General features: G+C 51.3%; 1 protein-coding gene across 2 annotated transcripts in view; it reads right to left on the bottom strand.

Moving 5' to 3' along the window:
• Positions 1–13309: 13309 nt before the first annotated feature.
• The window catches only part of LOC146822077 (interferon-gamma-inducible GTPase 10-like), a 111687-nt gene continuing 108390 nt past the window's right edge, over positions 13310–16606 (bottom strand). For both annotated transcript variants that reach the window (XM_085613173.1, XM_085613174.1), the window contains exon 2: positions 13310–14834. In XM_085613173.1, coding sequence (XP_085469299.1) covers positions 14128–14751 — 624 coding nt within the window. In that variant the 5' untranslated portion in view covers positions 14752–14834 and the 3' untranslated portion in view covers positions 13310–14127. The remainder of the gene's footprint in view (positions 14835–16606) is intronic.

Genomic DNA, 16606 nt, shown 5'->3' on the forward strand with positions numbered 1-16606 from the left:
AGTTCCGGTTGTCCCGGAGGCCCGCCCTCAGCCGCCTGACTTCCTGGTTCAGCCCGGGCTGCAGCGGTGATTATTCCGGCCGTAAGAGGGGTAGGCTCCCTCGAAATAAACGCACATAAGCGGGGTGGGCACCCGCAGGCTGAATCAAAACACGGCAGAATCGCGGGGTGGGCACCCGCTATCAGGATCACAGCGCGCCTAGCGCTATAAAGCAAAACAGCGCTCCCAGCGCTATAAACAAGGCAAGTCCAGGAAAACAGCGCGCACAGCGCTATAAAGTCCAGAAAGCGCTCCCAGGCGCTACAAGCAGTGTTCAGCACCCAAAAAGGTCCTTCAGAGAGCAGGGGGCAAAGGCTGGGCCCAGAGCCAGCTCACAGGGCCCTCCAGCAGGGAGGCAGTCCCCAGTGGCGGTCTCTCCTGGCGCCCAGCAGCAGCAGGCCCCCCCTCAAGTGGATCCGGGAAGAGAACAACAGGTAAGGGGACACAGCCCCTTTTTATACAGTACAAGGCTTTGTCTAAGGTGCAGGGAAGGGGCGAACCAGTTCCAACAGGTTCCTGAGCACTTTGTTTTGCTCAGCCCCTCTCCCTATTCACTGGCAGGGCTAGGGTCATTAGACGCACCACAGGGGCCGGCGCCAGCATTGTGTGGGGGAAGCCCTGTCCTATTCAGGACCCAGGTACACTCCTCCCCAGCCATTAACATGCTAACTCCCCATTCACCACTGGGTGACTCCTCCTGACTCTGGGGAATTCCCTAGTCCGTCACCTGACCTCACCAGCCAATCGCCAGACAAGCCACACATTTCAGACTGCACACTGAAGTGCCCACTTCTAGAAGTGGCACTTCCACACCAGGTACATGCACGCCGCACACATCAACGCGCAGCATTCACTCACACGAGTCCGCACATACCAAACATGGGCCTGCACACCCCACGCATCAGGAACTACCGGGACCCATACATTCCCCCATGCATTCCTATGGGAGGGCAGGCCAACCTCAACACACGCACGCACTTTACCCTGAGACACAGCGGTAAAGTGCGCAGAAACCAAAATCCATTACACCAAGTCACCCATAAAAAGCAAAAAGTCTCGGGGGTGAACCTGCCAGAAGGGCCAAGTCCAACAACGAGTAAATACGACTTTTACGTTTGTATTGGTGATGGAATTTTATTCATCTGAAGGGACAATCGATGATGATGAAGTACAAGCTCAGAATACAATACCATACACTTCAAACCAAAAAAAAAAGGCACATATATATCTCATTCTACATGTTTTGTAGCTATAGCGGCTCAAATGTTTATATGGACAGATATAATCATAAAGTATATTTGTTAGACCAGACCCTCGTAACATAGCTAGACATGACCCCTGCACCTCACACCAGCCCCCAGACCCACGGCCTAGCCGATCCTTCCCACCAGAACTCACACGCACCCAACCCAGACTTCCCGTCCGTGGCCTTCCTCCCTTCGGCCACACCGGGCCCGCGTGCCCACTTCATGCATCAACATGGCCGCCCGGCCCCAGCGCGACCCGGGCCTAGAGGCGCCACTCCGGCTGGAGGACACCACGCTCCCCTTGGGATGAGAGAGGGAGGAGCAGTTTCTATCACACCTCTGCGCTTCCCTGGGACGGTGGGTTTCGATCGACCTGCCGGCCTCCCCAAGGGTTGGCTCCACGCCTGCTGGGCGTCTGGGACTCCTCCCGACCCAGCCCTGAAAGGATCAAAAGACAATGGCAGGAAACCCCAACAAGCGACCCCCAGGTGACAAGACCCCTGCCTGCACAGACTCCGGACATCAAAGAGGAGTCGCCCTATAACAAGGGGTGCTCTGGGACTGTCCGGCAGATTCGCCTTGGAACACCTGAGCCCTGCTGAGTGACTCGCGGCTCCCTGAAGATCGTAAGACCTCCGAACTTGTGCTTGAGCCCTGCTGAGTGACTCGCGGCTCCCTGAAGATCGTAAGACCTCCGAACTTGTGCTTGAGCCCTGCTGAGTGACTCGCGGCTCCCTGAAGATCGTAAGACCTCCGAACTTGTGCTTGAGCCCTGCTGAGTGACTCGCGGCTCCTCGAAGATCGCAAGACCACCGAACTGGTAACCGAGCCCCGCTGAGTGACTCGCGGCTCCCACAGACTCTCCTGGTCCCGCCGGACCCCACGACGACAAGCGTATCCCCCAGCTCGAGGATTGTGAGCTGTGCGCCGGGTACGCTCCTGCATTTTGATTCTTATCCACAAAGACTGTCCCGCTACCTCCTGAACCCCCTCCAAGACTCTGTGAGCCCACGCTCTGCTTGTATATATTTGCCTAGCTGATCATAAAGATCTTACCACTTCGATCTGATAAAGATTTGCTCGTAAGAACTGTTCGTGTGGTGTCTCTCTGTCGTGTGGTGCCGAGTGTGCGATCCTAGATACGAGGTTCCTCCCCTGAGGAGTCTCCCGCCAGTGCCCGGCTACGATACCTCGAGGGTGGGTCTCAGGGCAGTCAGGGCACCCTCCGGGCCCCTCTGAGGTCGCCTTCTAACATTGGTGGCAGCGACGGGATTCGGGCCCATAATCTAGAGATCGTACTGTGAACGGCTGACGCACTACCGACAAAGATGGCAGAAGGAAACGCCGTGGTTCTCATAGAAAACGACGCCAGTACCGTGTTCCAGGTGGAACAGCTGGAAGAATACACTCACAAGGAACTAAAACAATTCTGTAAGGAACTCAGAATCGCTACCACTGGTCTCAACACCAAAGAAGATATGCAAAAGGCACTGAAAGCTTGGGTGGATTCCGGAGCCTCCCGCCCGGAAGGAGAGGGGGAGCCCCACGACGAAGCGGAACCCTCCCAAGGAGAACGCAGCAGCAACCAGGTGCGAGGCTTCGTACCAGACGGGGGCCTATCCCCGGAGGAACTCGCAGACAGAGAAAAAAGTCGCCATCACGAGCTCGAATTAGCCAAACTCAAAATTGAGGGCGAGTTGAAATTAGCCGAGAAAAAGCTAGCAGTAGAACAGTTGCGAGTACAAGGAGAACTAGAAGAGAAGAAACTCCAACGAGAACACGAGGGAAGGAGACTTCAACTGGAACATGAACGCAGCCTGAAGGAGATAGAATTGAAAGCGAGAAGCGAAGAAACGCGGCCCTCGGGGAACCGGGAGGCGGCCGCGCCGACGGAGCAGAAGGTCCACATTCCCAAGGATGTGGTCAAAGAATATTACAAAAATGATGACATTCAGCAGTGGTTCCGGGCCTAAGAGGTCGCCATGACCTCCCATCGGGTCCCGCAGAAGGATTGGGGGGCTGGGTTATGGGGACGATTCCTGAGCGAAGGAAGAGACACCCTGCTCGACCTACCCACCTCCATGCAAACATCCTATGAACACATGAAAGCGGCCCTCCTCACAAGGTACGGCCTCACCCCGGAGATGTACCGCCAGCGGTTCCGGGACTGCAGGAAGATCCCGGGTACCACCTGGGTGGAATATGTGAATTTCTTCAGCCGCGCCTTCGATGGGTGGATCAAGGGCAGCAAGGTATCCACCATGGAAGAACTAACCGACCTTATGTTGTGGGAACACCTGGCGTCCAACTGCTTTGTGGAACTACGCCAGCATCTGCTCGACAGCAAGCTAACGGACCCAAGAAAGCTGGCTGTCGAGGCGGATCGCTGGACCAACACCCGGGTCTCCCGGGGCCTTGTAGGAGAGTACCCCCGAGCCAGTCAGGGACCACCCCGCCAGAGAGGGGGGGGGAACCAGGGAGGGCAGAGAGAGTCCCAAGCTAGTCCACCGAAGTCCCAACCTCCACCTTTCCCGGCACCCCCACCAGCTGTATCTGGCCCCCCCCTTAGACGGGGGCACCGGGTAACCATCACTTGTTTCCGTTGCCAGAAGCCCGGGCATTACGCCAACGACCCTGAATGCCCCATGGCCCCACGCACCACTCCGGCAGCTCCCCCTGCTAGACAGATAGCCAATGTAGCCCTGGGGGAGGAGGTTAAGGAGGACGAGGAGTGGGAACCCGCAGCTATGGCCCTAGTATCCCTAGGAGATAGGGAGATGGTCCCTGGGAGCCTCCTGCCCTCTAACACCAAGAAATATGGGCAGCTCGTAAAGATCAATGGCCACCAAGTAGAAGCCCTCCGTGACACCGGGGCCAGCATCACCGGTGTCCTCAGCCACTTAGTACACGAAGACCAGGTCCTCCCCAATGTCTTTTGCCCTGTCATCTCAGCCGACAACACAGAAAGCCTATGTAAGGTAGCCCTGGTGCCCTTTGAGTGGGGAGGGGTGGTCGGTAAACTAAAAGTTGCAGTGAGAACCTCCCAGCCCGTCGACTGTCTCCTGGGGAACGACCTGGAAAGTTCCCCCTGGGGACAAGTTGAGCGCAAGACCCACCTAGATGATGGGCCTCCCTGAGTGTGTGTGCGCCACCACTCGATCTAGGACGGCTCGACTGACCCCCCTGAGGGAAGTCGACGATGCCCCGATCTCTGAAGATAGGATGGTCCCATTCGAGGGTCCCCCCATTCCCCCACCAGCAGAGCCGATCGCCAGTGACGAACACCCGCCTTCCGACTCCACACCAGTCACCGCGGTAGGCGACCTGCCCGAATTAGCCCATTGGCGCCACGAGGGGGGCCCCTCCCGAGAAGAATTCTGCCGAGAACAGGCTACCTGTCCCTCCCTGGTCGGGCCCCGGCAACAGGCAGAGGCCCAGGCCGCAGGCGACCAGACGGGGACGCACCGGGTGTATTGGGAGAATGACCTTCTGTACAGCGAACAAAAGTCGGTGGAGCTAGGGTCCGGCCGGGTGCTGGTGGTACCCCTACGCTTCCGAAACCTCCTCCTGGGCTTGGCCCACGATGTTCCCCTCGCAGGCCACTTGGGCCGGGACAAAACGTACAGTCGCCTCGTGACCCACTTCTACTGGCCCAGAATGAAAGCAGATGTAGGAGCCCACTGCAAGTCCTGTCCCATGTGCCAGGCCAGTGGGAAGAGTGGAGGGAAGAGCAAGGCTCCCCTCCAACCCTTCCCTGTCGTCAGTACCCCTTTTGAGCGGGTCGGGATCGACATTGTAGGGCCCCTGGACCCCCCAACTTCCCAAGGGCACCGGTTCATCCTCGTCCTGGTGGACCATGCCACCCGTTACCCTGAGGCCATCCCCCTGCGCACCGTCACGGCCCCCGTGGTGGGCTGGGCGTTGATGGGAATCTTCTCCCGAATGGGTTTCCCCCGCGAGGTCGTGAGCGATCGCGGTACCAACTTTATCTCCCGATACATGAAGTCCTTATGGCAACAATGCGGGGTGTCCTATAAGTTCACCACCCCGTACCACCCCCAAGGAAACGGCCTGGTAGAGCGGTTTAACCGGACTCTGAAGGGGATGATCGCGGGCCTGGAAGAGCCCCTCCGGCGTAAGTGGGACATCCTGCTCCCCTGCCTTCTATTCGCATACCGCGAAGTTCCCCAGAAATCCTTGGGGTTCAGCCCCTTTGAGTTACTCTACGGGCACCCCGTCAGGGGGCCCCTCAGCCTGGTCAAGGAAGGTTGGGAGGCGGCGCCCCGAAGCCCCCCCCCCAAGATGTGTTCCGTTACATCCTGGCCCTCCGGAACCAGACTAGAAGGTTCCGAGAGATGGCCGAGGCCAACCTGGAGGCAAGTCAGGAGGAGATGAAGCGCTGGTACGACCAGAACGCCACTCTGGTCGAGTTTCAGCCGGGCCAGCAGGTATGGGTCATGGCCCCGTGAAACCCGGCGCCCTCCAGGATAAATGGACTGGGCCCTTCAAGGTGGTTGAGCGGAAGAGCCAGGTCACGTACTTGGTGGACGTCCAGTCCCCCCGGGACCCCCTCTGGGTCCTCCACGTGAACCGCCTCAAGCCCCACTTTGTGCGAACGGAGCTGAGCCTCTTACTGGCCACGGATGATGGGTCCGAGGAGGAGTCAGATCCTCTCCCGGATCTCCTGTGCACCAAAGAGAAGGATGGCTCCGTAGAAGGAGTGAACCTCGCCCCGTCTCTCACTCCCCAGCAACGTGAAGATTGCCGCCAGCTCCTAGGGCAGTTTTCGGACCTTTTCTCCCTGGTCCCTAGGGTCACCGACTGGTGTGTCCATGACGTGGATACCGGGGACAGTCCGCCAGTGAGACACCGGGCCTACCAAGTCCCTGATCGGGTCCGGTCCTGCATCCAAGCCGAAGTCTTGAAAATGTTGACCATAGGCGTGATCGAACCCTCCGACAGCCCCTGGGCCAGCCCCGTGGTCCTGGTCCCGAAAGCAGCTGCCCCCGGGGTCGCGCCAGAACTACGCTTCTGCGTGGACTACCGGGGACTCAATGAAGTCACCCGAGCCGATGCCCACCCCATTCCCCGAGCCGACGAGCTCATTGACCGGCTCGGGGCTGCTCGGTTCCTCAGCACCTTCGATCTCACCTGCGGCTACTGGCAAATTGCGCTCACAGAAGGAGCCATGGAGCGGTCCGCCTTCTCCACCCCGGATGGGCACTATCACTTTTGCGTAATGCCCTTCGGGATGAAAAATGCCCCGGCCACCTTCCAGCGACTGGTAAACAGAGTCCTGGCCGGGCTGGAAAAATTCAGTGCCGCGTATCTCGACGATATCGCAGTTTTTAGCTCCGAGTGGAGTGAGCACCTCCAGCACCTTCGGAGGGTGCTGACCGCCCTGCGCCAGGCAGGCCTCACCGTGAAAGCCAGTAAGTGCCAGATTGGGCAAGGTTCGGTAACCTACCTGGGGCACCAGGTTGGAAGCGGGCAGGTCGCCCCTCTACAGCCCAAAATCAACGCCATCCTAGCCTGGGAACCCTCCACTACCCAAACGGAGGTCCGAGCCTTTCTGGGCCTCACGGGCTACTACCGGAGGTTCATCCGGAATTACGGCAGCTTGGTCGGTCCCCTCACGGGACTCACGTCCAAAAAGCAGCCCAAGAAGGTGCAATGGTCCCCTGCCTGCCAAGAGGCGTTCGAGGCCCTGAAAGCGGCCATGTGTACTGCCCCCGTCCTCCAGGCCCCCGACTACTCCAAAGAGTTTGTGGTACAGACTGATGCTTCCGAGCATGGCATCGGGGCAGTCCTCTCCCAGGTAAATGACCAAGGCCTAGACCAGCCCGTAGCATTCCTCAGCCGAAGACTATTGCCCAGGGAACAGAGATGGAGCACCATCGAGCGAGAGGCATTCGCCATAGTCTGGGCCCTCAAGAAACTACGCCCTTACCTGTTCGGCACCCATTTCAAGGTCCAAACCGACCATCGCCCCTTGCGATGGCTCATGCAGATGCGAGGAGAAAACCCCAAGCTACTGCGGTGGTCAATCTCCCTCCAGGGGATGGATTTCACCGTGGAACACCGCCCTGGGACTGACCACGCCAACGCCGATGGCCTCTCCCGGTTCTTCCGCCTCAGGGAAGAGAACCCCCAAGGAGATGGGTAGTTCTCTCCGGCTTTCAGCTGGGGGGGACGCGTGTTAGACCCGGCCCTCGTAACATAGCTAGACATGACCCCTGCACCTCACACCAGCCCCCAGACCCACGGCCTAGCCGATCCTTCCCACCAGAACTCACACGCACCCAACCCAGACTTCCCGTCCGTGGCCTTCCTCCCTTCGGCCACACCGGGCCCGCGTGCCCACTTCATGCATCAAGATGGCCGCCCGGCCCCAGCGCGACCCGCCGGGCCTAGAGGCGCCACTCCGGCTGGAGGACACCACGCTCCCCTTGGGATGAGAGAGGGAGGAGCAGTTTCTATCACACCTCTGCGCTTCCCTGGGACGGTGGGTTTCGATCGACCTGCCGGCCTCCCCGAGGGTTGGCTCCACGCCTGCTGGGCGTCTGGGACTCCTCCCGACCCAGCCCTGAAAGGATCAAAAGACAATGGCAGGAAAGCCCAACAAGCGACCCCCAGGTGACAAGACCCCTGCCTGCACAGACTCCGGACATCAAAGAGGAGTCGCCCTATAACAAGGGGTGCTCTGGGACTGTCCGGCAGATTCGCCTTGGAACACCTGAGCCCTGCTGAGTGACTCGCGGCTCCCTGAAGATCGTAAGACCTCCGAACTTGTGCTTGAGCCCTGCTGAGTGACTCGCGGCTCCCTGAAGATCGTAAGACCTCCGAACTTGTGCTTGAGCCATGCTGAGTGACTCGCGGCTCCCTGAAGATCGTAAGACCTCCGAACTTGTGCTTGAGCCCTGCTGAGTGACTCGCGGCTCCTCGAAGATCGTAAGACCACCGAACTGGTAACCGAGCCCCGCTGAGTGACTCGTGGCTCCCACAGACTCTCTTGGTCCCGCCGGACCCCACGACGACAAGCGTATCCCCCAGCTCGAGGATTGTGAGCTGTGCGCCGGGTACGCTCCTGCATTTTGATTCTTATCCACAAAGACTGTCCCGCTACCTCCTGAACCCCCTCCAAGACTCTGTGAGCCCACGCTCTGCTTGTATATATTTGCCTAGACAAACATGCAGCACAGAGTTAAGACGTTTAATACAAATTGCTAATGGAAGCTCAATTGCAGGTCACTTGTCCCTCCTCCACAAGTTTCCTAAATAAACAAGCATTTGCAATGCAATAGGTCTTGCATTTGTGAGAGTTTAAGCTATTGGCATTTACAATGCCAATAGCTCAAACTCTCCTAAATGCGAGACCTTTGGCATCGCAAAGAAGCAGCCGCCATTGTCCCAGCTGCTTGGAAAGTGAAAGCGCGCATGGCGCGCTGAATGTAAGGAAAGCACGTCCTGTGTTGCAGTAGAGCGAAATCCATGAAAAAAATAGTGCTTATAGACAAAATAAAACATACCGTGCAGCAACAGAAGTAAAAGGGCCAGTACTCATGGGAGGTTTCAAATGAAGACAAGGCAGTACTAAGGAGGGGCTAACAAGGTGATTAAGGAATCAGAAGTCAGCATTTTTACAAAAGGACAACGACATAAGCTAATAAAAAATATGGGTGGAGAGTGGGCAGAGCTTCAAATCCCTAACTCAATACAGCATGCCTTGCAGAGCTGCACATGCGCTGCCCAGGCTCAACCTAAAACCAGCATTGGCATAGCCAATAGGTCTCGCCTTTTGGAACTTATAAGTGTTTATTCATGCAACAGTTGCATAACTAAATACTTATAAGGTCCCAAAAGCGAGACCTATTGGCTATGCCAGGCGGCCATGAAAGTGAAAATGATTGCGATCAAACATCACATCAAAGCGGCCATGCGGCTGCGAAAGTGAAAGTAATCGCGGTAAAGCGAGGCGCGCGCGCCCGTGCTCATGCACTGTAGCTCTAGGCTGGCCTGGTAGCACTTTTTGGAGCCCCCTCAATAAGTCTCGCCAAACCAGCGCATACGCTGGGTCAGGCGAGACCTAAATATCACTTCTCAGTATGAATAAGCCTTCATTGCCTTGACTCAAACAGTGATATCTCATCCCAACACATGAAATTGTATGGGGAAAGAGGAGTTGATATGATTCTTTCACCATCTTTCTCGCAAGTCAAAATAAACCGCAAGGAATCAATATCTGACCAGAACTCATTGACGAATTTAGGAGTTGGAGCAGTGCACTGCTCTACTAGTTGCAACACAGGCGCACAAGTCAGAATCCATCTATTGTCCTTCATCCTCACCTATAGATTTCACACAGTGGAGTACTTTTTGAGCAGTTTCAGCATTGAGATAAAAATAAGTGCAGCACTAGATTTATTAAGTGTATCCCACTGATGTCATTGGCAGCGACTGCACCAACAAGCATTTGCAATGCAATAGGTCTCGCTTTTGTGAAAGTTAGAGCTATTGGTGCTGTAAATGACAAGGTTTTTTAGTTATGTTTTTGGTTTCTAAGCATTTTACCTTGCTGTTCCGTAACACGAAGCACTGGCAAAGCCAGAAAGAAACAATACACTTTGTGCTTGTAGTTTTAGTAAAAGAACTCCAGTGACGGAAAAACAAGCTGAACGGCTGTTTAGATTATTAAAATTCACGTGTTTCTGAAGTTAATCTTATCATGCATGTTATAAAATAACAAATAGTTAAAAATAAAAAGCAAACAAAATGTCCGATTGATATTCTGATTAAAATGAGCAAATAACGTGCCTGATTCGGCTCGAAAGCAATGAATCCTGCATGTTAGTCTGTATCCCAGCTGCAAAACTCAGGATGGCAAGAGTAGGGGAAGAAATACTGCATGGTAATAGCGCACCGAAGGGAAGATTTACAATTTTTTCACGTAGCGCAGTGCAGCAGCTAGAAATTCCCTAAAATAAACCTCAGCCCTACGGAGTGATGAAATTTTGACATACATATGATTAACTAAAATGGCGTATTATTTATAACAAATAGACACGAGATGTAGTCCTACCTAGCAGCTGTGAATCAGTGAGCCCCTCTCCTGCCTCACTTCTGATAAGGAAAGTAATACTACGCTGTCAACTAAGGCACCCCCTGCTTGAAACAAGCATTGGCAATGTGCTGCACTAACAAAACCATGCAACTCACTCTGAATTCACAAGAGCACTCCTCTCACCCAGCAATTATACAAAGTTTTCGCTTTGCAATCACCCAGGCACACCACTCACCCTGCACTGACAGACCTCTTATGCCGCACTCCTACATCTATCACCCACCACAGGCATTTTATACAGCATCCTATACAATCATACTGCCCTCATCCACCTGGACACTCACCCTGCACTAACATTGCTAACCCTGCATGCCAGAGACCGCTCACCCTGAACTCAGACACTGCTCACAGACTTTTTTCCTAGCACTGACATGCCTAACACCCTGCACAATTAATCTTTAGCCCTGAACTCATAGTCCACAATACACTTCTCACTCTGAACTCACACACCATTCATGCTGACAGTTTACCTTGCTGGCAGACGTCTTTTACCTATGCACATGTCTCTCACCGGTGTGCACACCTCTCACACTGCATACTCAGCACTCAACCTGCACACACACACTCACCTTGCACTCCTAGACTAGTCATACATCACTCTACTGCATAGACAACCACTTACCTTACACACAGACTGCTAATCATGCACCTAAATTCAGCTTATCCTACACACACAGCTTAGCTTGTACAATCTTACACCACTAACTCTACATACACAGCTCACCCCACTTACTCATCCACCACAAACTCTGGCAAACAAATCTCGATACCAAAGAGGAAGAACTTATAGTTACCCCTCAGTCCCTGCACTAAGTTATCTGAAGCACCCCCTCGCAATGTCCACCCTGTCCACGCCCCCTCTGCAACACCACCATGCTACTAACCCGTGAGGGAACTGCGGTGTTGCGGGTTGCAGCCTTACTACTTGGGTATGCTTGCAAGTATTCTTGGATATGGGAGGGATTGTTTATGGAGTTCAAATTTTTCACTGTCTCCAGTGCGAGGGCAGGCGACTATTGGAACCAACTCTCCCACAGGAACTGTGGCACACATTCCATTTGGGGTGTGCTTGTGCACAAGGGTGGGTTCCTCACCGCGCTGACGGCCCCAGGGGGCCAAGGAACTCACTGCTGAACTCCGGTCGGAGCAGCCACTTGTCCCCCACAAGGACTCCAAGAAGTTGAAGAAATTGCCTCCGCATGCCCCGGACTCAATGCAAAAAAACACCGACGCTGCCTGCAGGCACAGAGTGCGACGCACCACGAGGACAGCGTGTCCCAGCGGGAGATCCATTTGCAATCCCCCCAGGAGGCCCGAGATCACCATGCTGCCCAGGAAACACCGGTATACTGATGGGAGAGGGGGGACCGGGACGCGATCCGCCCCCAGTGGCAACCTGGAAGGCCCCACAATAGAACATCCCCCACGCCAAGGGAGACCTAAAAAGGTGAGCATGTCAGTGGATGAAGCAGGCACCTAATCTACACAACAATGTTAGCTCTTTTCGAAGTACACAAGCAGGACACGGATAGCTAATCAAGGGAGGTGCTTCATGTTACTTTGCTACAAAATACTTAATATGTGAAGCAGTAAGGGCACCAGAGAAGAAAGCAAGGGCGGTTTTTAACAATTCTTAATTGTGACACATAGGAAACCATTACGGCTATCATCAGTACTGAAATGAACTTACTGAGTGAATAAAAGTTTACTCAATATATCAACGATCCTCAACCCAAACCTACTAATGCTTTAGCTATCTACTGGTCAGAATAATAAAACAAAAAGGAATGAGCCCTTACCTGCTGCTCAGTCTCGGAAGCCATGTCTGTGTCCAGGGGAAAGCGAAACCACGCCATGCGCTCGTTCAGGGAGCCGAGCCGTATGCTTGCACATCTCCTGTCGTGTGCGCGTTGAGGGAGCCGAGCCCGCGCACATCTGCTGTCCCTTGTGCTAACGCTGCCAGCTGTGCGCGTGCACATGTCCTGTCCCCCTTCGCCCACCAAACCGACAATAATAGGTCTCGCCAAGGCCAGCAGCGCATGCGCTGCGTCGCTAGGGAAGACCTAAAAATGGCTGTTCTCTGAACATGGCCTTTTACTATAAAGCAAAAGCAAACTAACCCTGTCTAGCATAGTCTTTGTTCTTGAGGTACACCCCTCAATACAAAATCATACACGTAGAAAAGAGCACAAGGCTCTGACATGTAAGATGTATACTAAGCACAAATTGCATGTAAGTATATCGGACAATATACTGGTACCCGTTGAGCATGGCATTACTTGGCGTTATGATGTGCTACAAAAACCAGAACATTCTACTTTGGTTGATTTGGCATTGCGCCAAAGCCTTGTAATGTTGCACTAGTCACCCCAGGCAACCCCCTTTGCATGACTTAACAGCAGGTCAATTTTTGGAACAAAACACTTTTTATGCATTGAAGTTGATTGTTGTTGCTCTTTGCGTCATGCAAGTCCAAGCGCAATCCTTTAGGAAACCTGGGCCTTAATATGGGAGGCAGTTCACACACACACATCAGCCAACACATGCAGGACCTGAAGGCATGGACCTTAAGGTTAGAAAAGTAGTAACATGCAGGACCTGAAGGCATGGACCTTAAGGTTAGAAAAGTAGTGGGACCAGACCTCACTTCATTCTTGTGGATTTATCACAGAACGGAGACCATAATGGGTGTGGCCCATTGCTCCTGCTGGCTACCTAGGGTCAGACTAAACCTCTGGATCCTGCCTTCTGAGTAATATTCTCAACAACAGCAACCAGTCACACCAAGCATTTCATATCACAGGAACTCCTATACAGGTTATGCTGTGAAGGGGCATAGAATGAAAAATACCTTAACCCACTACTGTTTTTGGCACAAGAAGCAAATATCCAAACCATAGTCAATAGGGCCAAAAATGACTTTATTAACATTTTTAAATAAACAAAATGTTGTACTATGCACAAAGAATATGCATGCAAAACTTTAAATGAAAAGTAAATTATTAATAACTGGATAAAAACTGGACAACACTGCAACTAAGATGGGTCAAATGTTAAACACTTTAAGCAAAGAAGATGCAGAGTTGTATGGTATGTACCGCTGTAGAGTGTTTAAGTAGTTTTCAGATTCCTTTTTTTGTTTAATCCTGGTGCTTCAGTACTGTTTGATTTGAATGAAACATAGGTCATTAATGGTGCATACATTGGCAAAATGAGGGTTCTTTTTTTTACTTTTTACATGAAAAAAAATAATCTTAAGCAAACGTTTCTTCTGAACCTAGGAACATTGCAGAGTACAATACACTCATTTAGATGTTATTTTCATATGGCACATCTGATAAAATGTATTTGAAAATTATTTTTTTCTTCTAATTTTAAGACAATGCACCAACTCACCATTGTTCTATACATTTTATGATATCTAAAAACTAGTCAAGAATATTGTGCATCACTTAAATTGCAAAATGTTTTCACATTTTCTGAGATAGATTGCATACGGATAAAAAGGGTGCTTGCTTTAAATGTGTTTCAATTGGTAAAATAAGAACAATCTACTCCTTTAAGACACATTGGCAATGAGTGTTAACACTGAACATTCCCCCAAAATATCATCAACTACAAGAGTTGTGATCTCTTGATACATTGGAAAAAGTATATAGACACTTTATGGCACATACAGCTTTGTATGTTACAAGAAGAAGTAGAGTTATTTTCATTTATCTACTGAAGCGCACAGCCGGTGCTCCGCTGGGATGGTCTGGAATTAGGCTGAATGTAACTGAGGATATCGCCCTCTAAGGTTTTTAGTAGCAGTGGGAAATCATACTCATCCAACTCGAAGTTGGAGGTCAGAAAAACATGGAGTGGGTTCAATCCTTCAACTGCCAGGCACTGCATGGTATTTTCCTTAATTTTCCAAAGGATTTGCTCTTTGTTGTACACAGATTTACGTTTCTTTTTTGCAGCGTACAAATCCACATCCACTTTTGCACGCACAAAATAAAACCTCTTACTCATATCTTGTATGCGACGTGCAAGCAGGGCATGGTTGCATCTGAAACGCTCAGACGCGACAATAATGAAAAAGTCATACTTATTAAAATTCACTTGCTCAAAGTACGTCTCTGGTAGAAAAGTTGGTGTACCAATCCCCGGAAGATCCCACAGAGTTACAGTTGGGTACCTAGGATGTTGGTACGGTGTTGGATGAGCAGTCATTTCAACTACACCAGTCTTAGCTGATTTGAGATCCTCATCCATCAGACCGCGGAGGCAATTGACCAATGTGGATTTCCCGGAGCCAGCCTCTCCAGTGATAGCAATGTCCAGCTTGGCATCTGCCATTGTGTTTGATTCTCTTAATGTCAATATATGTGAAGGGTTACCTTTCTTGCACTTATTTCAGCTTCATCCACAAAGATGTATTTCTGTCAGAAAATAAATTAAGAGGGTCACCATAGGAAACTCTGCAACATTTTGTAAAGCCTTAAAGAGACATGACAGATGTTGACCATTGTGGCACTGCTTTCTTACAAACAGATTAGTGGCTCATTGATCTTATTGAACCAGAGGTATCAATGTAGAACAAGCAGGGACAAACATGCCTTTGACTCCATCAGAATGCTGTAAGACTTAGAAAACAGAGATGCGAAAAAATAACAGACCAATCCAGGGACTGCCACGAGAAGCGAAAGGGAGATATCTGGAAAGATACTTACAAAAACTGTTCCTCTTTATCCGTGAAGTGGAAGAAGATACTGAAAAATAGGTGAATAGACCCGACAGAAAGACAGCACTAATCACAATAAGAACAAAGATCGCACACACTGACAACAGTAGACAAATACCAATTCAAAAAGAAAATCATGGCAATAACAAAGAAGAAAGAACATATCATTTTGGAAGGAAATACGCCCTTGCTGGTTCAGGATCCCTTGCAGTAACCTTACAAAACATATATTAATTTCTACAGTAATGGATTTCTTAAAATCTCAGCAAGCAGCAAAAAGAGCGGAAGAACCTTTCCCAATGATCTTGTCTCGGATCAAACAGCTATTTAAAATCAATGAACTAAGTTACACAGTTAACCACAAATGAAGAGAACAAAGAGTGAGACTTAACTTCACAAGGCAATTTCAGAATGCAACAAAGAGAGAGATGGAAGTCAGTAAGGGACAAGAGGCTGGGGGGTCCCACCCTGGATGCAGTGATGAAAGAAAAAAAATAAGTCATAGTCACTGCCTTCCGTTAAAAATAATTGTGCAGGCATACACAAAGAGGAAGGGGCCCCCTAGGGACCCCTTCCCGTTTGCGAGTGCCTTACCACTTTTCAGAGAAGGGTGGTAAACTGCGAGTGTTTTGCGACCGCAATTCAATTCAATTCAATTCAATGGCATTTGTTGAGCGCACAGCTACTTCCAACGGAGGTGTCCCGGCGCTAGCAGCGGACACAGCAGTGAGAGAGGGGACCTCTAAGGACGGCTAAGAAGCCAGGTCTTAAGAGCCTTCCTGAATGTTGGTTCTGTCTCGGCCTTCCGAAGGTGTACAGGCATAGAGTTCCAAAGAGATGCGGTCGCAAAACATTCATACATAGGTTTTGGAGTTGTTATTAGGAAGGGACGCTGTAATATACTGTATACATTTCTTTGATAGCTTTGTTAGTATGTTTTTCTTCACGTGCTGCTCAATGTATTCACGAGCTCACATTCTATTGGTGAGCTCGTGTTTCCTCAATATTCTGTAACTTGCATGCGCGTGGTTCATGTTACGCGCGCATGCTATGTGATTATCTTTTAAAATAAGCATTTCTTGAAGATGCATTCCCGTGCGTTCAACCTCCTTCCTGAACTATGAACGGTATCAGGAGACAGTTGCCGTTCATACTTCAGAGAGGAAGGACGCACTCCAGTGGTGTGATTGCTTTAACTTCAATAAACCTACAACATCAACTTTGTTCCTGTTTACGTTGGATTATTCTTTAATATTGAAAGGATTTACACATTTAATTTGGCGACGAGTTACTTATCTTCAAATTTTCAACACCACGAGGAATTGTGCCTTCTATCGTCACTCATTCAGAGGATTCATTCTGTCTTCGGTCAAGCTACCGTCAAAAGGCATTTCCTTTCGCTTCTTTCGTCCCGCTAAGGGAACTCTCTTACAAACCCAGTATCAGATTCAAAGGACGAGTTTCCGGATT

This window comes from Triturus cristatus, chromosome 6 (assembly GCF_964204655.1).
Source record: "Triturus cristatus chromosome 6, aTriCri1.1, whole genome shotgun sequence".
NCBI classification, from domain to species: domain Eukaryota; kingdom Metazoa; phylum Chordata; class Amphibia; order Caudata; family Salamandridae; genus Triturus; species Triturus cristatus.